Below are 24269 nucleotides of genomic sequence, written 5' to 3' on the forward strand. Positions count from 1 at the left end.
TGGAGTAACCCTGCCATTAGATTTGATAGGATAAAAGTCAAGCCTGGAAAAACACAGCATGAGAGATTTGGGTTTTACTCCTCTGCCCTCCTCTTCCACCCCTCATCCCTTATGCAGTTTTAATTTCCACGCTATTAACCCCAGAATAAACAGGAGGGGAGGAGTTGAGACCCAGCTGTGAAAATTGGGCCAAGTCTAGAATACAGGTTGAACCTCTGTCACCCTGGGGACCTGACCCCAGTGCTGGACAAAAGAATTTGCCTCACCGGGAGGTCAGTATTGCCTAACTGCATTACCAACACTTTCATTGCTTACTGGGCTCTGAGAAGATATTAAGGGGTAAACTACAGCTGAATGACAGCGCAGAACTCTGAGACTGGTGGTTGTAAATAAACTTTATGGGACCACAGGAAACTTATCCACACCCATAAGTGATGGTCCAGCTAACTAACATCGTGCCAGATTACAGATGTTGCTGGATGAGAGTGTTTGGGATTAGAGAGATTCAATCTGCTGTTAGAATGGAATAGTGTTGGGTCCTTGTAGCAAGCTGGCAAGTCAGAACTCACTGTTTATGGCATAGCACATTCTCTCACTAGCCATAGATTCCCCTCTTAGAAGGACCATCCATTTCCCTGAAATAGGATTTTCTTTACTGCCCAAAGGCCCTTTGTATATCTCATTTTTCCATGAAACCTTCTGCCTTGATTATCATGCTCCTTAGATGTCTCCACCCATCCCCAAACTGGTATAGTTTGTGTTTCTATCTCAGTTGTAATGTTGAAGATTTCTGGAGCGGCGACTGTATCAGGATATAACAAGGATGGGGGCTTCTCAAGAAGTTATTTTGCTGGGTGAATTTTGCTGTAATTCTACCAGGCTTCTTGCTGTAAAGCATTCTGTGCTAGATTGTGTGATGACGGTAGTTTATTTTTGAAGGGTAGGCTTAATCACCCTCTTGTCCTTAGAAGACCTTTCTTCCCCTCTCCTCATAATGGTTCCAAACTGCTTATTATCTCTTCTTCAGATCTGAGGGAGCAGGGGGGAAGCATCTGCTTTGTAGCACTAAAAGAAAAGAGACTGTTTGACTGCTTCACCTGTAGTTGCTGGGGAGCCTTTTATACCCTGATATTAGCCAGGCAGCATGTGTCTGAAAATTCAAGGTCAATTGTGCCCCAGTCTATGTGTCTGTTGGGGGCTATGGGACAGGGTTTTTTTAAAAAAAGTGTGATGGAACTGAGCAAGCTGCTTCTGCAAAATAAAAAAGAAGCCCATTTATTGAAAAGAAATAATACTTTTGCGGTTTCATCTCTCTGCCTTGGCTTTACTTACAAAAACAACAATGCCAAGTAGCTCACAATCTGAAAGGGTAATGCCGTGTTCCTTATTTGAGATGCCATCCTCTCATTTGGCTTGTCTTCCGTCTTTCCATGAGGAAACATGGACAGCTTCTGACAGCAGGAAAAAAATTAGTCTGTAGGTGTCACATGTCACACATCTGCAAGCATGGAATGGTCGTTCCTGGCTTCTGACATGGCAGTAGAATATCAAAGCAGACAATCTCATCTGTATCTATGGTCTTAAAAGTTTCTGTGTTGGCACTGTTTGGGATTTTATTTGTTCTTTGCCTGTGGGTAGCTACTCTGCAAGAGAGCTCATCAGACCTCTTTTTTTTTTTTTTTTTTTTTTTTTTTTTTTTTTTGAGAGAGAAGAAATTTTACATTTATCCAGCCTACCTGGTATTTCTATATGTGGAGGATAGTATTTTTCTTTTAAAAGGACTGCAGTGCTGCTGTCTATTTTTACTAGTTCCAGTGTGTGTGTTCCTTGGATACAATAACACGCTGCTCTTCTACTGGGAAGAATAGTAATGTGCATTCATGATCCACTTAGAGCAGGGGTGGCCAACATGTGGGCCACAGTACAGAATCTGGCCCATGAAGCCTTTTTCCCACAGTAGTGGTGGGTTAATCCTGGGGGTCGGGGGGGGGGGCGGGTTTGGGGCTGAGAGGGGTTAAGTCTGGGCATGGCGGGGAAGCTGAGTCTGAGGCTATTTTGCATTCACCCCTAGAACATATGAAAAATCACCATGTAGTCTCGGATGCAAAAAGGGTGGCCACCCCTGACTTATAGCAACCCAGAATATCAAACACATTAAACATACAATGATCATTTTTGCAATTAAATGAGAACACAAATATAGTATTACACCAGGAAATAAATTAAATAAAAGACAACAAAGACCAGTTCCTTTCCCCTTTGCAGCAGTGTGCTGTACATAAAAGCTTTCATGTTGTGTCAAATGTTTCTTGTCTGTCTTCCCTTTTACTGCGTCCTTTTGTATGCAGCCCAGGTACAGTAAAATTCCTTCAGAGTCTTGTAAATCACTACCAACTCTTCCTCTTGAAACTCTTAGGAATCTGAAGTCACTGATTCTTTTGGCATAAAGCAGAATCATAAGTTAACAATGACTTACTTGAATGTTCTCTATCAGTTTTAGCATAGCATTTTGGTATAATAGAAATAAAATGCTCCTTCTAATTTCTCAGTGTCCAGTGTGGTTAAACATTTGCAATACTGACAACTCCATTCATCTTTACCAAATTAAGTAGCGGTTGAATCTCTCTCATCCAGCACCCTTGGGACCTGACTGATGCCAGATGAGAGAATTTGCTGGACCATAGGAGGTCAGTATTGTCGAGCACATTACCAACGCTACAATTGCTTACTAGGCTCTTAGAAGACAGGGTAAATTACAGCTAAATAACAGCATAGGACCCTGAGAGCTAAGACTGGTGACTCTCAACCACCTTTATAGGACTATGGGAAACCTTGCCACACCCTTGATAGGTGGTCATTCGGCTCCCTGAAATCATGCCAGATGTTGCAGATGAGAGTGATCCGGATTAGAAAGGTTCAACCTCTAGCAGCACCCATGTAGCCAAAAGCCAAATCAATTTTCTTTCACTTTATCTGACTCGTTGCATGTTACTAGAGCAGTGTGTCTCAATATCAAACTACAAAGAGACTAAGAACAATATTCCAGGGGGAATTCTGAGCCCTGCCAAAAGTAAAAAATTGACACACAATCTTTTAAAGTTCTGCATGTTTTGTCAAAATAGCATAATATAATCACACTGGTTTCAATTATTTTGGCATTTTATTTCATAAAACCTATCAGCAAGTGTATGTAACAATACAAGCAGCAAAAATGATTCCCCCAGGAAAATAATTAAAAGAGACCCCTATGACAACCCAGTTCCTGTTTCTCTGCTGTGCTTTTGTTGGGAACCTCAGTCTGGGTGTGTCATGGATAGCAGCTGGGCAGATCTTGAGGGAAAACTCCACCCTTCCAGTCTCAGATGCCCACATCCGCTACCTCGCTCCTCCCGTCATCCAGAGATCCACAAAAAGAAATAGACTTATTCTGCATCTTGGGCTTGTATGGAGTTTTGTGCCTGTTGCCACCTTCCTTCAGGATGTTCTGGGAATCCTCTTGCTCCCCTACCGCCCTACCCAGCAGTGTTCTATGTTTATAAGATGGAGAACTAAGCTCCTCTTCGTCAAGCAGCCATCATGGTGACCAGCAGCTCTGCAGCACCAGTTGTGTGGATAAATATGAAATTTCAGTGGAAAACATAACATCTACGTACATTTATCATTATCAAGTTAGGAAGAATTCCCACAGGAGTAGTACCTTTATGAAGTATGTAAGTGAGGTTTGCTAATTATATACAAACAGTGTTATTCTTTCTAAAAATAACGGCACCTGTTAGCTTTAGATTTTAAGTCCTAGTTTGGATGTCCATGGGACTTAAATGTTTGAGGATAGAAGGATAGTCATCAAAACAAAGGCTCTTTACATCTTCTAAAACATACTTGAGTTACTGCATCCAAATTGTCATAGAACTGACCTAAGCAGTTGCTTTCTGCATACTCTTGGTTCTTTGAACTGCTGTAGCCTGAACCACTCCTTCCAAGTTTCTGTGGCGTATTATATGATTGCACAGTCATGATACCTGTAGAAGAATGCAAATCACAAGTGGAACATTAAAGAAAAGTAAATAAGCTACAATTTCAAGCAATACGAAGGACAGAGAAGCTACTGCTTTTGGCTAAAATGAGCAAATTGATGGGACATAGTGACACTAAACTTGGGACAAATAATTCAACCTATAGACATGCAAGCAGCCACATCCAGAGCAGACAATGTACTGTGGCATCCCTGCAGTGAAGCTGCTAAAAGATTAGAAAGAGGTATTGGAAGACATCCCCACTGTTCAAGGAATGATACCTAGAAATAGGTAAAATAATCAAGCCAGTAGAGTATCTCCCTTGCCGAGCACACACTGCATAGAGAAGAAAAACGGAGTAGAAGTGCAACTGGAAAAAAGGCACCATTGTTAGTTGCAGAATTCTCGAGTTGGATAAAGAGCAGGGCAGTCACTGAGAAATCAGGTAAGCTGTGTATTTACATAGATACAAACAATTTAATCGAGGCACTAACAAGGACTCCCAACCAAGGATCTACAATTGAAGAAATAATTGCTTGACTTAGCAAAACTAAAAATATTCTCAGAACTTGATGTCAAAGATGAATATTAGCAAATGCTACCGGATAAGTGAAATAACATTGTAGTATTTTCACATGGAGACCACGTGGCAATAGCTGTGGTAGATTGCTCTGTTTGCTATAGAGAGCCAGGGAAGTAAACCTAAAATTGAATAAAAGAAGATTTTAGCTGCTGTACCATACACCAATACATTTGCTGACCTTGCAGGTTCTAAGATCTTTCCTGAAAATATAGAAGCAATACAGTCGATATCCAATTTACAGATATTAAATTGTTTCCGAGATTATTAAGGTATGCAAATTGATATTTTTTGCCAAGTCTCTCTCGTGTGAGGACACTGTTAGTGACTGATGGACAAAGATGGCTACCTAACTGTGAAACAGCCATCAGTGTATCAGGAAGCAGGTGACCCAAGTATCCCTTCCTGAAATGCTATGTTGTGAAGAGGCAATTTTACAATGTGTTGTCATTGAGATGGAACTTCAGGTATTCCTCCTACAAAAGAGACAAAAAGGTTAGGTCACCAATGTAAAAAAGAGACTCAGTTGAAACATAATATCTTACAGTAGCTTTCACATGTGAAAAGTTCTACCAGTATGTTCAAGGATGGCAAACAATTAGAGTACAAAATAACCCTAAGCCACTAAGCATTTAAAAAAAAAAAACCACTCCTTGCAGACCCAAAACACTTTCAGTACTTGTAGCACTGAAGTTCAGTGCTACAGTTTGTATATACGTAGCTTTCTCCCTATCCAGAGCAGCCTAGCAGCATGAAAATATGGCTACTGAACAGGAATACAAGAACGTGATAGAAATCTGAAAAACAAAGGGAAAATCAAAAAAGCTAGTTATGTGCTAATTTCAAGGCAGAGACTGGAAAGAATCAGAGAATAAACCACAAATGCTCATGTCTGTCATTCTGTCAGCATGGCCTCAGGCCAGGGGAGAAGATGTACTTTCATCTCAAGACTACTGGATCTATGCAGAAAAGCTGAACATCCAAGTAGCTTCTTCTATAAAGGCATTTGCTGGACTTAATATCACAATAGACCATGCAGTGGACTCGTGTCTAAAGGTCTAGGCTCTCTCTGTGAAGGCTTCAGTGCTCATGCTAATATGAAAGAGAGTGCACTGCGATTTTTGCTTGCCCCATTGCAGAATCTGTGTCCACATGTCTTCGTAGGCTGCATTTGATGGTGCATGCTTAGCACACATGCAGCAGGTGTGCCATTACCAGTCAGTCTTTCAATCTTTATTAAAAACAAGTCCCCACTTGCAGTCTGTCTTGAATCAGACAGGGATGCCAGGGGAATGGGGTGGAGAGGGAGTTGGGAATTAAAGGGATTCAGCGTTAAAGCAAGCCACCTTTTCAGTGTCTGTAAAGTATGCCACAATCCCCACAGGGAACATGTTCACGTACTAAGTATCTAACCACTCTTCCCTGTTGGTAGCTCCATTTTGATAGCAGCTGTGATATCAGGCTGCCTTCTTGCCAGATAATTGAATGCTTATTGCTGTCAAACATGTCTAACACAGTTAATATTGGAAGTACATATTGAAACCATCTCAACATTCAGCAAGAGATTTGAAGGATTGTATTCTGTACCAGCCCACGTGATTGCATTTCTGAAAAGTGCTTTTCATCAAACAATTAGGACACCCTGGGGCATGTTTTTATTGGTCCATTAAGAAATACTTCAGGTGTTCTGAGACAGCTTTGTTCCGTGAGTTACCCATAAACATATTAAAAGAGTGGGAGAAAAAACACTTCAGAATGCTGTGAGTTTGCTATAAAAATGGCTATTAAAATTTTAAACAGACACTCAGTTTAAAGTAATTATTTATTCTGGACATCTCAAATCTACATCTTTAAATGCAGCTCCCCTGAGAGCCCCACATGGAGAGTGTTGTCTGCCCGCTCCACACATGTGCCCCCATCACTTGGTGGCAGAAGCACGTGGTGGCCTTGGCAGTCACACTGGTGAGTTGATGGCATTAAATTAGAATTGGGGGGTGCTGGGGAGCCTGGGTCTGGGATAGGAGGAGGGCATTTATTTTTGGGGGTTGAATGTGGTGAGTATGGAAAGACGACAACCACACGTGTGGCAATCTTTGAATTTCTATTGGACGCTGCTAATTTAGAACATTATTTTCAGGAGCTTAGTACTGAGCATTCATTTTCAGCCTCCCCATTTTATCTGTCTTTAAATTAATCCTGTGAGGAGCTGTTAGTAAATGAGCATGGGCTTTAGGAAAATAGGGGTTAAAAGGCAATTTCTGTCCAATTTCTGCTTCCTTCTTTGCTGCCATCTACAGCAGCTCCAACAGGGATTCTAAGTCATTAGTAACTTTTAATTATCCCAAGTGAAGTTTAAAATATGTTGACCCTGTATTCACAAAGTCTCTTGGAGAGCTTTGTGGCATATTTTTACACTGAAACTGCTGTACTGAACAGTATTTTTCAGGTTGAGACACTTCCACTTTAATTTTGTTAATTTGTTAAAAACTTTAATCTCAGCTGTCAGTGGACTCTGAATCTGACTTTCTTACAAAAAAAATGTAAAAATATAAAAAAAAAAATCCACCCCTTTTCCTAAAAAATAGCGCTGGGATGATGAGGAAAGGATTTTGGATTTTGTGCTTGATTTCCTTGGATATGTAACTTCTCTAGACACATTGCAGCTTTATGTGGATGCAAATGGAGGTATGACATCACTTAAGAGGCCCAATCAGAGTATGTATTCAGGTAACGCATGTTCTAAACCACACAACAAAGCTTCATGGAGATGAGCTTTTGTGGCACTAGGACTGTATGTTCAACAGTGAGCCGCCATCTAACTTGGAAGTGTGATTTTGAAATATGATTTAGTGAAGCAAACCCAAATTCCTTTATTTTGGTTTAAGAGTTCAAGTGATATTTACTTGGTGATGAGGAATAGATTTAAAATGAGACAGAGGAAGCCATTCTTAAACTGAAATTAGAGTGCCCATGCAGAGGGTTTTCAATTGTTTAAATGGGTTTAAAATCCCATCTTAAGTTAAAACATTGCAACTTTCTTGTTATAGACCAGGTCTTAGAAATGATCTTAGGTCGCTTTTCTATAGGAAGTCTTTACGACTACTCACTGCTGAAGAAATGCCAGGTTTTCAGGCCTTGGGCTGGCTTTTTTTAATACAGATATTTTCATAGGAGAAGAAAGCAATCAAACACTCAGTATTAAAAAGGAACCCTTGAGCACACACTTTCAAATGTACTATACTCCCAAGTATCAAAGTAAAATTTTAATAATTTGAATTGAGAATTGCATTGAACTAGGCCATACTCATTCTCAGAGAAGCCTCCCAGACATTATATTTCAGCAGAGCTTCTGGGATCTTTGGGATGTCATAAAATCAGTGCCGTAATAGGGAAAAAAAATCATGAAGTAACCACCAGGCCAACTGAATCTATTTCTACTAATCCCAGCAATTCATAAAGATCTTCAAAACTTCCTATTTTGCTTTGAGCCAAAATATGTTGTAAGTTACACCAGTTTGAAAGTCGATGTCTTGAATGGAAGAACGCAGGAAGTTATTTGCCTCCCAGGAATGGTGGTTTGTTCCACTCGGGGGTGGGGGTGGGGGTTAGAAGGGAGAAGGTTTCTCCAAGTGTCATTTGATAAGTTTTGAAGCAATAAAGTACAGCAAGAAGGGCAGTTATGTGTGAATGATACTCTATTTGTAATGCACTTTAAAGTATTAGGGCAGAAATAGAAAGCATCTGTCTCCAGAGAAAGGATGTCCGTGTCTCACATTCCAGAGTCTTTTTGAAATATTCTAAAGCTTCCTTTTTTATGAGATTTTGACTATTTATGGTGTTGGTCAGTGGGACCAACAGCCACCACAGACCTGGGGCAAGGTGGGAGGGTCCAGCTCTGCACCCTGGAAGAGAGACAGCTTTATGCAGAAGGAAGAGGACTGAGAGCCACCAGCACCTAGCGCTGCCCAGAGCACAGTACAGAGCCGTCCCTTCCAGCCCTCAAAGCTGTGGAGAGTTGGCACTTACTCACCGTTACAAGGACCCTGAGCTCTGGCTTCTGTCAAAGTGGCAAAGAGCTCTGGGCCCCTGTGCAATTGCTCCCCCCGCAACACACACACACCTTGGGAGACCTGGTGTTGGAAGTAATTTTAAAAAAAAAATAGATAGAATTTTATATTTCAATTTGTTTTTGTTTAAATACAGAGATGGGGTCCTAAACCTTAGTTGATTTCAGGGTTTAAATTAAACCTGTGCTCAGACCTAATTTTACTATACTCCAGTAAAACAAGGTGCATGAGGTAATAGCTTGTTATTGGACCATCATCTGTGGGTGAGCAAGACAAATTTTCAAGCTTCCATAAAATTTATTCAGATCTATTGTAATCTAGTAAAATCATTTAAATTAATTTTAAAAAATATTAAGCAGTACATGATTGCTCAGAAGCTTTAAGGAAAATCAGACCACTAAACAGGTGGAAGTCACTGGCAAATTGCTTGGAACCAGGGTGTGTTGACGTGCTAACCCAGCTGAAGATGTAAATATACCAGCAAAAATAAATAAGATGGAGAAATTCAATTAGCTGACTTGCGCCTACTCATGCCCAAACTGTTAATACACAACATCTCACAACATATTATCTCACTAACTTGTGGCCATGTTGGCCTCCCTCCTCGGACAGGGAGAATTCAAAAGCATAGCGAGTAAGAAATGAAAGTCTGGGTACTGCCTGAAATGGAGTCCTTCGTTAGAAGCAAAGAAACCCAAGGTGGCCACAGCTGACTGAAAGTCCATGGTGGATTGATTTAAAACAAAGCAATTTAAATCACTGAGTTTAATCTGTTTCATCCAGATACCTATATTAACCTGCGGTCAAAAATACGTGTGTGAGCAAAAATATTCTATATTTATCATTTTCTTTTTTGAAAACTTTGTCATCCAGCCTGGGTTTAAAAATCAACACCACTGTGATCTAAATTACCTCCTTTACACCTCTTATGGGTCCTGATATAGGAAAGCACTTAAGTATGTGGAATGTAAGCATTTCTTAAAAGTAGACAAATGCTTACATGCTCTCCTAAAAATATTGATCTTCTCTGGAGTCAAAGCCATGGGAAATAGTAAACGTTAATATGTAATGTTAATATATGATGTTTGCTATTTACTACAGCTTTGACTCCAGAAAATATCATTATATAATGTGCATTCTGTCTATCTGTCCATCTGTCTGTGAGCCCATTCGTTTAAAAACTCCTCTTAAGTGTTAAGAGCTAGGATCACCAAATTTAATATGCAGTTTCCTTGCAGCTGAACTTAAAGCAAGATCAGAGTTCGGTTGTGCCAGGAAACTGGGATGTGCCTTGAATAGGATTGTTTGCTGTAACACTGAAAGGGAGGGGGCTTCTAGGAAGCACTAGGGAGCACACGTGCCCAGGAATTGGGCCTGGGGCAGCTATAATGCCAGTAGGCCAGCAACAGGCAGGAAAGCTTTCTGCCTGCTGCCTGGGGAAGCAAAGGCCCCACCGTGGTCAGCCTCAGAGAGCCCCACCACTGCAAGCCTTGGGGAGCCACCACCAAGGAAGCGTGGACCATGCGAGTTCCTCCATCTCCCATATACCCAGGCCCCCTGCCCTGAGCCCCACCTTATCCCCCAAGCCTGAGTTCTGTGCCTTGCCCATCTCCAGCCCCCTGCCCTGTGAGGCCCCACCTTAAGGACCCGAGCAACACAGTGCAACTATGCTGGTAGTATAAATGGACAGTTTGCAAACAACCCTTAGAGTAAAACCGTTACATTAAGTATTCATGAACTATATAAAGTATTCATTACAGGAACAAAGATTCACAAAACTCAGGATTGAATTGAAAATGGGGGGAGGGCATTAGCAAAATTATGTTCTATTCATATTTCTACCAACTTGGGATATTTTTAAATGTAGTTGTTTTAGCTTGCATATGTGCATATGCACTTATTCCAAACACCAGTATGAAGCATACAACATTGTGTTCTGATTTTTCCAAGCTTTTACCACCATGACATGACCAAGATTATTGGTCTGGTCTAAAAACCTTGTAAATGGAAACTTGCTTCTTTCCCTCTTCCCCCTGCTTCTCCTCCCCCACCACCCTGTCTTTAACCATGTTAAAAAGTTGAGAGGACATGAAGCTGAAATGAAAATTAAAATAGAAAGTCTAAGGGGAAATGTTAAGAAAGATAATTAGCAGTCAGGCTACAGGTTGAGGTTGGGGTGGTGGGTGTCTTTAAATCTGGAGGAAGCCTGAGGATGCTCCGATGAGATATCTTCCATGTAAGTAATTTTACATTACCTGCTTTTTGCCTCATTCTCCAGTGAATAATACTTGTTGTGAAAGATAGGTTCCTAATCCTATTCTTCTCATGTTTTTCTTTAATTATTCGCATCCATATTGATGCTGACCTTTTCTAAAATGGCTCAAATTGGGACCCCACAATGATGATTGATTTTTCATTTGTTTTTGTTTTTAAGCAAAATTACTTTTCTAAAAAATCAGACTGCCGTTTAGGTTTTTCAAATAAGGCATCTGAAACTACAACTCATTCTTGAAAACTTAGTATAAAAATAGTTCTTCTGAAAAGTAAAAACTTGAACCTATGTGTTTAATTAGTTTTTTTCTATTTCTTCCTTACAGCAACCTGATCCTACAGGAATAAATCCAACAAAAGGCCCCCAAGCTGGTGGAACCATCCTTACGATTAGTGGTAAAAATCTAAAAACTGGTTCCCAGAAAGATGTTAGAGTGCTCCTTGGTACTGTGCCCTGTAACATGTACGTATGCAGCACTTCCATGATCACAATACTGGCTTGTACTCCACTAGCATCAACCAAGATGGGAATCCATCTGTGCTAGGCATTGTGCTGGTCTCTTATGATAAGAGATTCCTGCCCTGAATAGTTTAGTCTTTTGAAGCAGAACAGATAGTCACAGTGAAAGAAAGGGCTAGGACCCAGGAGCAAAGCAAACACAGAGCGATGGTTTGTGACCTTTAAACTGGTGCCATGATTTTGTTTGTTTAAATTTTGGGTAGGTGTTTGGTTCTCTGTTTATTCTGTGTGTTACAGGGGACAGGTGGGAAGGATGCAGGAAAGGAGGGCGTTAAATATAAGAAGGCATAAAGGGACGGGGTGAGGAGAAGGAAGGAAGCGTTCGGGTGGGGGTGTCTTTGTTAAGCTTTGCCTCTGTGTCTCCCTCCTTACAATCTCTTAACCACCATTCATTCCACCTCACGTTTCTATGTCTCTTCTCAGCTGACCCCGTCCCTCTCACCAACCTTCCTTTCCCTTCTTCTTTCCATATAGCCGATTTCCCGCCCCCCGTACCACCCCAAAAAACAAAATCTGGAACCCTGCCACTCCCCAGTGTCTATCTTGTCTGTTTAGATTGTAAACTCTTTGGGGCAAGGACTGTTTACTGCCATTTGTTCAACGCCTAACACAGCAGAGCTCCATTTTATCGGCTCTTAGGCATTACTGTAATGAAGATAATTAAAAAAATGCTAATAATTTGATCCTTGTTTACCATTTTGTTTCCTCCTTCTATATCCAGCACTGAGTTTGGTGAACAAATAATTTGCAAGACAGGAAAATATGGTGTAGTTGAAGAAGTACATGTAACCGTGTATCATGGAAAGACGCAGAACAAAATAAACCATCCAAAGTTTACATATAGCAAAAATCCTACTGTCACAAAATTCTTCCCGAAAAATAGCTTCATCAGGTACTGAAATGTTTGTATTGTGACTGTCTTCATTTGTAATAAATCAGAGTGTGAGGTAGTTATTCTCCATTAGGTACTATTTGAATGAAAGCCATAACACTGTGTCTATGCAGAAAGTTTAAATAGGGGAGCTTTTACATTTTTTCCCAGACTGTTGCTGACACATTTTAATGTCGTCTCCAATTTACCTGAAAACTTTAATAATACCCTTTTCAAGGCTAAATCTCAAAATAAGAAAAATAATCAACTTCTTTTAAAATATAGATTTCTTAATGAAAAAGAAATGAGACTGAGACATATTTAAGGAGAATGTCAATCTACACGAGCTTTATTTAACTTTTGAAAATTAATTTTATTCCCATTAAAGCAGAAGGCATCACCTGCAGATAACATAAAGCTGTCAAAGTGTCTGTGTCCATCCATTTCTGAAACATGTCTTGCTCAGCTTTTAATAAGAAATGGTATAATGGAAGTTAAACAAAATAAATTATGACTTGGTGGCTTCTGTACAATTTGCAGGGCAAACTGTAGCTGGTTAAAAAGCACAACTGGAGTTCAGCAAGGTTGTTTTTGGTTTGGGGTTTTTTTTGTGGTTTTGGTGAGGGGAGGGAATTGGGGGCATTTGAGATTTTTCTTGGGTGTATGGCTTTTTTGTGTTTGCTTTCGTTTTTTAATCTTTAGCCACACTGTTGGCTGCTCTTTAAGAATTCATTTTTCCTGAAAGGAAGAGTATCAGGACCCTAACCCTCAAAGCAAACAGGAAATCCCAACATAACCCTTTGAACAATTTGACAATGTACCTGTATAGAAGTCTTCACAGAATTCTCCATATTTTGAGGGCTGGGGACAAAAGCTGCACCATTACTCATGGGCTTTGGCTGCTTAATGTTTAAATCTTGCAGCCCAGTAGAGGACAGCTTGGTATTTTTATATCCTGAGAGGTCACAGGGAAAGACCCCAACCTTGAGCACTGTCTCTTTCTGCCAAAACGCCCAACGTGAATTGATAATCTGAATAGAATCTCTAAAAAGTGAAATTAGCTGTGACTCCTAGGCTTCTTTGAACACTCCATTTTATGTAAAATAAGATCATTGCCATTTAAAAGATTAGGGTGACAAGAAATTAGGGTGACAGTACAGGTATTTTTATTTTTGTTTACTTGGTGCATTTGACAGGGCTTTGTAATTGGTCTTATTTTCCCCCCTTTATAGCCAGTCACTCCAGGGATTCTCAAACCTTTTGATAAAGTGGACCTCATGTTATTAGATTATTTTGTGGGCCACCTTCCCTCCCAGTTGTGATTATTGGAAATATTGATGATTGGCACTTCACACTAATATGTCTACTTGCCTAATTTTTAATATATATAGCAACTGAAAGTAACAAGGAGCATCAGCATTATGTGGCTGCTGCCTATTCCTGTCTAGATAGGGCTGTGATGAATTTGTTATAAAAGCCTATCAGAGCACCTTCCAGTAATCCTGTAAGGAACATGCCTAATGTCACATGTTTGTGCTCTCAGCCTCTCCCTTGGGAGAAGATGAGCTTACGGTGGAGTGTCTTGTTTTAGTAGGGGCATATCTCCTGGTATACATGTTGCTATATATTTAAGTAAAAGAAGGTAGAAGAAATGCATCTTGCACTTTGCCTGGTCAGTTGCAGGGTTTGTGATGATCCATAATTTCTGATGAAGTTCATTCCAGTCTCAGACCGGTCCCTTAGAAAGCTCTGTTTTCTGCACAGACAAGCTTTACTCTTTTTGTAGGGAGTTCTGCTGAGCCACAGGAGCAAAGTTGATGACTGTGGTCTTTGCCCCAGAGCTTTAGAGGGTCTTTGAAATACCTTGGTACCAGGCTATCGAGCATCTTGAAGATAAGGACTAAGATGCTGAACTTGACTTGATTGGGAGAAGAGGACAGGTGTGCTGTGTTTGCGCAGCCAGCATTTCTGTAGAGATGCACTGCAGTCTTCAGAACAAGTGGGAGTTTGCTAAGTGCTAAAGGTACTGCATCCCCTGGTGTTGCTGTAGTCCAGCCATAAGATCATGAAGGCATGAATAACTGAGGCCAGGTCACTTTCTGCCATGATGGGGTAATGTCTTCTAGCTACCCAGAAATAATGAAGCTCCTCTGTTAGAGCTTAGGTTCAGTGAGGAATTCAGGTGTACACCTAACCTGCAGACTGCATTGACCAGCTAGGGCAGGGGGCGAGGGGGTGTACCTTCAACAAAGGAGAATGCTCCATGGCTATAAATTCTTTAAATCCTCTGACCACTAGCATAATCTCTGTCTTGCTCAGCTTCGCTTGCAGCCAATTTTTCATCCATGAGCTGATCTCATCCACATAGGTACAAGAACTAACGGTGCTGATGGTCTTGCTGAGTCTCATGCTTTGAAGTGGTTTCAGTCATATACAGGCTTTGCAGTTTGGTTCAATGATTCTCAGTACGTCCACTAGAACCACTGCTCGTCCGTGTACTGGTCTGTCCTGTTAGAAATCATTCAGTAATAAGTTAGTTTCTCCAATTTGTTGATGTAGTGTTTCTCTCATCACTCCCCCCCCCCCCCCCCCGTGAGTAATAAAAAGAACGTTTTCAGTTTAAGTATGACTGTAGAAATCACAAATAGGCCACAGGGTTTGGATCAGCTTTGTCAATTTATAATTTTAAATCCCTGTTACATTTTACCTAACTATTGTATAAGCACCAGCATGCAAAGCTGTGCAAAAAAATAATTTTAAGCAGAAAAAGTCCTAGATGGAAAAATTGGTTAGCATGTGGATGTAGAACTTCACTGATGTTTGACTTGTATCTGTTTTTTCTCAGTGGAGGGAGACGTATTACTGTAACAGGAACTGGGTTTGATATCATTGAAAATTTCTCTATAGTTGTGATTGCTGACCCTTCTGGGTCTTCCAGAAGAAAGAAGAGGCAAATACAAAGTCCGGGCTCCAAACAGGTAATCTACTTCCTTTTCTGTTTGGTGTGTGATATCTAAACAAGGCCTGATCCCAAAGTCTATTGAACTCTGTCCACTGATGACAGTGAGTTTTGTATTGAGCCTCAGTGGTATTAACAAAGCCTCAGGTATATAAACCCTGTAAATATTTGTATTTTTTCAGATGCAAACAATGATTCTGAGTCTTACTTATGCTGGTTAGTGCCTTACAAACCAAGCAAGTCCCTTTCATTTCAAAGAAATGAGTCAAAGAATAAGATACTATTCAACAGTGCTGTTTTTGTTTCTTTAAAAAAAAATGAGGAGCCAGTACTCAGCCCGCTCCCCACACCCCTACCCAGCTAATCCCATGGCAGGGCTGCTAAAATGCTGGTACTGAGTACTGGCAAGTACTGGCACCTATGTTATGCAACACATGAGTAAAGGTGGTAGAACTGAGCCCTGAATAGGACAACTGAAATTTTTGGCAGATCCTAAATGAAATCATTTATCCCATCCACTCTCCCCTTGACTGACCTCATAAGTATATGTCAATAATGGACTTGAATCCAACCACACTTGCTCTGGCTTTGCCAAATCCAGACCCATTCAGTTTGGCTTTGCAGGTCAATAAGTACCTACCTTTTTTGCCCATCCCCGGTAGAATCTTTTTGTAATATGTAAATTTCCTTATACACAGAATTTAAAAACTACCCCTCCAACATCTGCTGCTAAACAGACCCCTTCACTACGATTAACTGTAATATGCCAGTTCATTTCTGAGGAATGCCACCGTTTGTTCACCCCATTAAGAATCTAAAAATGGTTCTTTTCTGGACATGGTTCAAAATTTGGGAAAAGAGTATTCAAAACTAACTTCTACTTTTTCATTGTCTATTTTCTGTCCTAATTTCAAATACATAATCGACAAATTCTTGTGCTCCTTTTAAGACAGTGTCCATCTGTTTGATTTTTTTATTTTTTCTAATCCATAAAATTTTGAACTATGGCAAATCCAGATTTCCCCCTCAAACTTCTCCCAGGGACACAAGAAAATGAAAATGTGCACCTTTCCAATGTATTTACTGTCACTACTATGATGTATACTAACAGATGAAGTTTTACTAGTCAGACCTACACTAAACCCATGGAAAAACTTTTCCTTAGTAGAACTCTGTTTATTATGATATTTATTCAGCTGTATTAAAAACATCTGAAGGTAGATGTGATCTATCAACCTTTTGTTTTTAGTTCACTGTACTATTTTTATTTCAGTGTATTCTGGTAGTATCCAAAATTAGGTTGGATTAGTACAATCACGTTTATTATGAGAAACCATGAAGATTCTGTTGTAAAAAGTTATAAAGATCATAAAGATAGCTGCTGGTTTTTGTGTTGTGATTTATGTTCATAATTAGTTGATGGTCAATCTAACTAGAGCAGACTATTTGTATACTTGTACTTTTAAAATTAATTGAGGAACACCAAGTGTAAAAGAATTGGGATGGGAGAGAATGTTATATGTAAAAATTATGTTATGATCCACACATCTTCAAATATGAGGTTCATTAAAATAAACATTTATTGTTGTTGAAGAGGTGGTTTGTTCTGAGGTAAGGTGGCCAGTTGGTAGGTGTTAATGTCATTTTTTCCATAAACAGCACTTAACCTCTTCAAGGCATTTACAAAAACCAGAGAAGTTAAGTGATGTGCCCAAGATTGCAGAAGAGGCAAAAGAGATTTGTATTAAAGCTCAGAAGCTACCATCTCACCCCACCTATCCTGTGTCCTCTGCATAAAACTACACCAAAGTATTTCAGCCCGACACAATTCAGATACTGACACAAGTTTTCTGCCAACGTTGAGAGAATTCAGAAATTAGCTTTTTGCTTTGGGCCTAAATAACGACATACACTGAGGCAATGATTTATTTTTGTCCAGTGATTTTTTTTCTTTGACAAAAGTAACTGAAAATCTTCACCTTTTTATTTACCTTGTTTGTGATGTAAAAGATCTAGTTTCCATTCTCTGGGCTTTGTTTTTACATGATCTGTAATTCAGCAGCAAATAACCATGATTCAAAGCGCAAGTTTTTTCTTCTTGTTTTTTAGTTTGAAGGAAACGATATTAAGAAAATCAATGAAAGCACAATAGTCTTCACTTCTCCACCAATACTAGATGATCCTGGAAACTATAAGATTACTACAGTTATTAAAATGGATGGCTGTGATTTGATTCTAAAACCTGATGATCCCTTTATTTATGTTGAGGATCCAACATTTGAAAACTTCACTGATGGCATCAAAAAACAAGTCAACAAACTTATTCATGCAAAGGTAAACTTGACAAGTCATGGCTGGTTTTAGTTTTATCATTATAACATAATAGAGATGTGACATTTTTCTTTTATCCTTGAAAACCACATGCTGCCCTCCACTGCTGGACTCTGGAATTTCAAAGTTACCTACATTCCCATAGAATTAATAGATTTCTTCTGTGTGTGAAAGCTGAAGGGTATTTTTTCCTCATCCTTCACATCAATGTCAGAACTATACTCTCTGTTGAAAAAGCATTACACAAAAAGTTGTTTAACTTGTGGACTGCTTTGTAGCTAAAATAACTTAGCCACATATTTTCTGTCTAGGGCAGTAATCTGAACAAAGCCATGACGATAGATGAAGCTGAAGCTTTCGTGGGTGCAGAACGCTGCCACATCAAAACCCTGACCGAACATGATTTATACTGTGAGCCACCAGAAGTACAACCTCTGCCAAAGAGAAGGCAGAAGAGGGATACAATCAACAACCTGCCTGAATTTATTGTATGTCCTGCATATGTCTTTAATAATATGTCTGTAGAGAGAAGGGAGTGGGTATTGTTTGTGACACTGATACAATAACTTCCTATTTGCATGGGTTATACTTGAGTAGTGCATTATATTAAAAAGGTGTCTTGTAACTGCACTCCAATTCCAGATTCTACCTGCTAGCCATAGAAAGATTGCAGATAAATAGAAAGTCTGAAGATGGTGACTGCCATCTTAATTAAGGGGTCCAGTACTGTGAACACTCACATCTAGGCATAAGGTTTTCGATTTTGACTAATCCTGTTACAATCAAATACTGTTCTTGGTTGAATGTGCTTGTTGGATTGGCCCTTAAATTCCTTTGTACAGTAATGTTTTTTTCCCCTTTTATGTAATAAGTGCCAAAATACTTGTGAGAATAAACAGGTGCTGCTCCTTTAATTTATTAACTTCAGTGCAGCTATGCAAATTTAGGTCAGCAGAAAAATTGTCTCATTATTTATTACACCTGTTTGGCAATCTGGACTAGAAATTCTGTAGATCGTAAATATTATAAGAAACTAAAGCACAGCAGCTAAAGAAATTATTGAATAATCTTCCTGTTACATAGTTTGAGGCAGAAATAAATATATATTTAATGTTTTAGGTGAAATTTGGCCACAGAGAATGGGTCCTGGGAAGGGTGGAATATGACACACGTGTCAGTGACATACCTCTGCATGTGATTTTGCCATCGGTAATTTTTCCTATGGTGGCTATTATCATTATCTCTATCTACTGTTACAGGTAAGATGTGCTCCTTTATTCAGACTCTGTCGCTGTCTCAAAGTTCTGAAGAAGGTTGATGATGGTTCAGAAAAACAAACTATACTTATCTGCAAAGAGAAACAATCACTTTGTAAATTAAGTATTTTAAAGGACGAAGCTGGAAAAAATGTTTGTGCCAGTAATCCCCTCATACAGACCTTTTCAGTGGTACTCCTGGTGCCAGTCAACTCACTGTTCTTTTCCTAGTATAAGGATAAACATATTGGCACAAGCTTTCACATTCCATACTTAGAGGGTAAGGCGCACATGCGCGCACAGTTTTGGGATTGCAGCTGAAATGCCTTCATCCAAGTAAAAATACTGATTGTATTTGACAGTGTTTAAGGTCCATAAGTTAACACTGTGTGGAATTTAAATGGTTGGATTTGCCTGAGTGGATATTCCAGCCTTCACATCTGAACCTAGTATTACCACACTCACATTTTATGATTAATGATGAACTTCAGCACTATCCAGATGACCAATATCAGGCCTCCTTATTTCCTTCTTGGGGCCTATTTTGAGGTCTTAAGTGGGGTGTAAGTAGTATATAAGCCTCATGCTGGCCCTCAGCACAAGAGTGGATTGCACTGTAATGATGCACAGCTGTGTAACTGAGATGCAGGGCTTTCTAGTATTTGCGACTGTACAATGCTTGGGTCTCTCAGAACCTGCTGAGTATCATCGTGTGGGTGTACTGTTGAGCCATGTCTTTGTTCTGCATGTTGAAACAGCACAGTTACAACATTGCAGCTATATGATGTAGACTTTCCCTACAGCAAATGAAAAGATTTCTTGCCATGTGGATAATCCGCCTCCCCAACTGTCAGTAGCTAAATCAACAGAAGAATTCTTCTATTGACCTAGCCATGTCTATACCACTGGGTATCTTAATGATGGTGAATTTTTCAAGTTCATAAGCTTCATAGATATGTCTTGAGCCTTAGTCCTGATTCTGCAGCTGTGGGGGAATGTGCTATGAGCTTATTGAACTCTCTGCCCAGCTTGCACAAGCTCACAGATCTTTCAAATGTAACCTAGTAAATTTAAAATCATTGGGTTGAATCCACAGCAGCTCCATTGTAGAGCTTTAATGCTCAACATGAGCTGAAGATCTGACCTGCTATCTCCTCCACTTTCCTTAAGAACAGTGAAAAGAAGGAGAAGCAGACTTCCTGTGATCTTTCAGCCTTTCCGTTCAATGCAGTTGGAAAAGGCTTTACTTTTACTGTTAATAACTTTTTAAACTCTTATCTTCATTCCTTAAAGGCGAAAAAGTCAACAAGCAGAACGTGAATATGAGAAAATCAAGTCACAGCTTGAAGGTTTGGAAGAAAGTGTCAGAGACAGATGCAAGAAAGAATTCACAGGTATGATTATTGTTAGCTTTCATATGGATCTTAATAAGAAATCCTAAGATGAGCTAAAACTACTGCACTGTCTTGCTTAAACTGTTTCCTGGGAGTAGCTACAAGCCAATATGACTACTCTTGACTGCAAAAATCAGTGTACAGTTCATCTCATAATTGCACACAAAGACCATAAAAAACATAAAATAGAGTGAATATGATTAAAGGAAACCGGCAACTTTTTAAGATAAAGATAAAATGTGCACAAGGAACTAATTAGCAGATGGAAATAGAAGTGGTTTGGTTTATTATTATTGTTGCTATTAAGGAGCTGCCACTGATACTGAAATCACCTGTTTCACAACAGATAACTGTAGCCCGTATTTATGCTGCTGATAAAATGACGCATTTCATTTTAATAAAATTTGTAATGTTAGGAAAGGAGAGTGGGCATATTCTGTGCTTCCTCAACAACAGCACTGTGTCAATGTCTCTACAGGATCATCTGGTAAGAAACTCTGGCTTGTAGGGAACATGGTTTGGCAATTGGTAAACATGATAAGGAAAAAGTAGAGTGGATGTGGAAGAGGAAAGGGGTCTGAATATGTTTGATTATTTTTTCCCTCCTATATGATGTTTTCATTGTCAGATGAAAGAAGCAACCAACAGTGTAGTATCTAAAATTAACTCTTAACGAGAAACGTTGTATGTTCTAGATCTAATGATAGAGATGGAAGATCAGACCAATGACATCAGTGAAGCGGGAATTCCTGTGCTGGACTATAAAATGTACACAGACAGAGTCTTCTTCTTGCCCTCAAAAGATGGAGAGAAAGATGTTATGATTACTGGGAAATTGGATATTCCAGAGGCTAGGCAGCAAACTGTGGAACAGGCTCTAAATCAGTTTTCGAATCTACTAAACAGCAAATCATTTCTCATCAATGTGAGTATTGACATTAAAGTCACTTTGAGCTCACCTCTTACTTTTAAGAAAGCCTCTTTTGATGGGTACATTTAGAGTGTCATGTACGTTTTTAAGCACAGATAACACTAAAGTTAAGCTCTTAAGTCCATATTTAGACACGTAAAAAGATGCCTAATTTCAAAACTGATAAGTGCACAACTGCTCCCACAAAACTGCTATATCCTGGTACTCTTGTAAATCAGCCTGTTTTGGGGGTGGCTAAGTATGAAGTGAGGAACTAATTGAGGGAAGCTCTTTTTTAAACATTGCCTTTATGCTCATTACAAATTGAAGTTTTGTTTTATATTTGGCTGAGGGTTTCATTGAAGGGGGAAGGGGAGTGTGGTAGGGCAAAGAAAGTTAAATATACAGCACAGAGATTTTTTTAAACAAAAGCTTACTTCATTACTGCACTGTGAGTTTAAATGTCATAGTTGATTGAAGACCTAGAAGTATTAGTTGAGGTAGTCCTGTAGACAGTGTGTTTTAAAACCCTCTCACAGAGAAACAATGAGCTTATTTATAGTTTGTTTGTCTAACACTTTGGGGGTTTTTCATGCAGAGCTTAGAAGACTAACAATTACATTACTAAGGCTGCATCTCCTCTCGCAAGTCCTTTTGGAAAATCAGGCCTTCTTCTGAAAGAACAATCATAGCATCCACACACAAAATGCACTCCTTCGAAAGAATGTGGTACTTCTTCCAGAGGCCCTGTTCCTCTTTCAAATGAGGAAGAGCGCCTTTTTCCAAAAGATTCTTTCAGAAAAAATGTGTGAAGGTGCTCCGGGGGTGCTTTGTTCAAAAGAACAGTCCTCATGGTGCCAGATTTTTTGACCCTGACCCGTTCTTTCAAAAATGTGGGGGCTGTGAGGATGCTCTCTTTGGAAAGAGCAGATCTCTCTTTTGTTCCACTTTTCTGTGTGTGGACATGCTCTTTCAAAAGAAGTTCTTTCAGAAGAGATCTTCTGGAAGGGCTTCTTTTGAAAGATCTCTGTAGTGTAGATGCAACCCAGCAGTTTTGGTCCCATCCCCAATAGTGGCAAGTACGTTTTGAGCTGCTCGTGAAACTTGTCATGAATCGTTTCACACTCAAAGCTAAATCTGCTTCTTTCTATTTTAGTTTATTCATACATTGGAGAACCAGCGAGAGTTCTCTGCCCGGGAAAAAGTTTATTTTGCATCCCTGCTGACTGTTGCTTTACATGGAAAGCTAGAATATTATACTGACATCATGAGGACATTATTCTTAGAACTGATGGAGCAATACGTTGTGGCCAAAAACCCAAAGCTCATGCTCAGAAGGTTTGAATGACTGTCTTGTTTTCCATAGTTTTGTTTTGTCAACATTATTACTTTTATAGTGTGGGGGGTTTCTGAGCATGTGTGTCATGCTACAAACTATCTAGAAATCATGGTGATGATGACATGCCAGAGCACATTAGAGAACAAAAATGGCTAGGAGTTACCTGTTTTAAGAGCAGCTAGAGCCATTTGTCCTGTTCAGATCATTTAATTCAGAGGTTGGAACAAACTTGCTCAAACATATCGCCATGGAGAAAATAGAACACTGAATTTTTTATGCCTCTTTCCTAATTATATACCAACTTCTCTAACGTTCATGCCTTATTATCTCCATAATGAATGTTCATAAACAATTATCTGCTGTATCTTCTTTAGTTAGACAGGTCTGATTCCTAATCCTTAATAAATAACATAATTTCATTTTTTCAATGCATATTTTGTTGCAATTACTTTGTTGCCCAGTTCTTGAAGTGTAGCTTTCTTTTAAGCACTCATTCTTATAACTTGGAAACAAACTTCTCATTTTGAGCACTTGATATTTCAATAAAATTAATGGGCCTGACATATCTAAGAATGTTGATCAGTGCAGTGCATTACATAGTCCGGGCACACACTTTAAAGAACATGTGTAAAAGATTGTATTAGACAACCAGTGCTGTTAATATAGAAGCATTTATTTGAGGCAATACTTTAAAGGAAAATCACCTTCTTATCAGCAAACATTTTCCGTATTCATGTTTTTTTAGATCAGAAACTGTTGTGGAGAGGATGTTGTCCAATTGGATGGCTATTTGTTTATATCAATATCTGAAGGTAAGGGATGCAAGTTATGCACACACTTCTCCTTCATTAAATATATAAACGTATGGGATTGATAATACCTTCCTTCTTCTTCCCCCCACCCCCTTCCCTGTTAAACAGGACACTGCTGGAGAGCCTCTTTATAAATTGTTCAAGGCTATCAAACACCAGGTGGAAAAAGGCCCAGTGGATGCTGTGCTAATGAAAGCCAAATATACGTTGAATGACACAGGGTTACTGGGAGATGATGTAGAGTATACGCAGCTGGTAAGCAGTTCATCTGCCCAGTCATTAATTTGTGTAAAAACGTCCTCTCGAACTTGACAGAAAGTATGTTCATATCAGTGCACTCTTTCTGTAACCATTAAGTTGAGCCAAGAAATGTGGACAGTAGGTGAAGATATAAAAACTGTGTAGAAGGACTTAGAAGCAAGTCACCTGATCAGAGCACCCTTGATCTGTGAGACAGATTCCGTGATCCTGATTCTCTCTCTCATATTTTTCTTTTTAATTCTTCTGATTTACAAAAACATCAGTGAGACAAGAATCAAAACCTATGAATAGTTCCTGACTCTCTCAGCCCATGTCACACCATTTCTTTAGGCATCTAAAGATGAACATAACAGTCTAAGGGTATGTCTGTACTACTGGAAGATCAACCCAGTGAGGATCAATCTTCCGGGGTTCAATTTAGCATGCCTAGTGGGGACATGCTCAATCAAACCATCAGGGTTTGACAATCAATCCTGGTACTCCTCATTCTCTCATGGAGTAAGGGAGGTCAACAGGAGGGTTTCTCCCATCAATCTCCCTCTGTGAGGAAGCCAGAAAAATCAATCTTGGATATGTTGAGTCCAGCTACACAATTGTCGTAGCTGGAATTGTGTATCTAAACTTTCAGGTCTAGTGTAGACCTTCCCTAAATCTAGTCATCTGATTTTGGAAATCTTGGTTTGTT

General features: G+C 39.5%; 1 protein-coding gene across 3 annotated transcripts in view; it reads left to right on the forward strand.

Moving 5' to 3' along the window:
• The window catches only part of PLXNB2 (plexin B2), a 364834-nt gene that overhangs the window by 309981 nt on the left and 30584 nt on the right, over positions 1-24269 (forward strand). For all 3 annotated transcript variants that reach the window (XM_075015316.1, XM_075015326.1, XM_075015307.1), the window contains 11 exons: positions 11258-11394; positions 12173-12343; positions 15168-15300; positions 17391-17615; positions 17924-18100; positions 18732-18871; positions 20162-20262; positions 20958-21187; positions 22329-22510; positions 23257-23323; positions 23432-23578. In XM_075015316.1, the coding sequence (XP_074871417.1) occupies positions 11258-11394; positions 12173-12343; positions 15168-15300; positions 17391-17615; positions 17924-18100; positions 18732-18871; positions 20162-20262; positions 20958-21187; positions 22329-22510; positions 23257-23323; positions 23432-23578 (1710 nt within the window). The remainder of the gene's footprint in view (positions 1-11257; positions 11395-12172; positions 12344-15167; positions 15301-17390; positions 17616-17923; positions 18101-18731; positions 18872-20161; positions 20263-20957; positions 21188-22328; positions 22511-23256; positions 23324-23431; positions 23579-24269) is intronic.

This window comes from Carettochelys insculpta, chromosome 1, assembly GCF_033958435.1.
Source record: "Carettochelys insculpta isolate YL-2023 chromosome 1, ASM3395843v1, whole genome shotgun sequence".
Taxonomy (NCBI): domain Eukaryota; kingdom Metazoa; phylum Chordata; order Testudines; family Carettochelyidae; genus Carettochelys; species Carettochelys insculpta.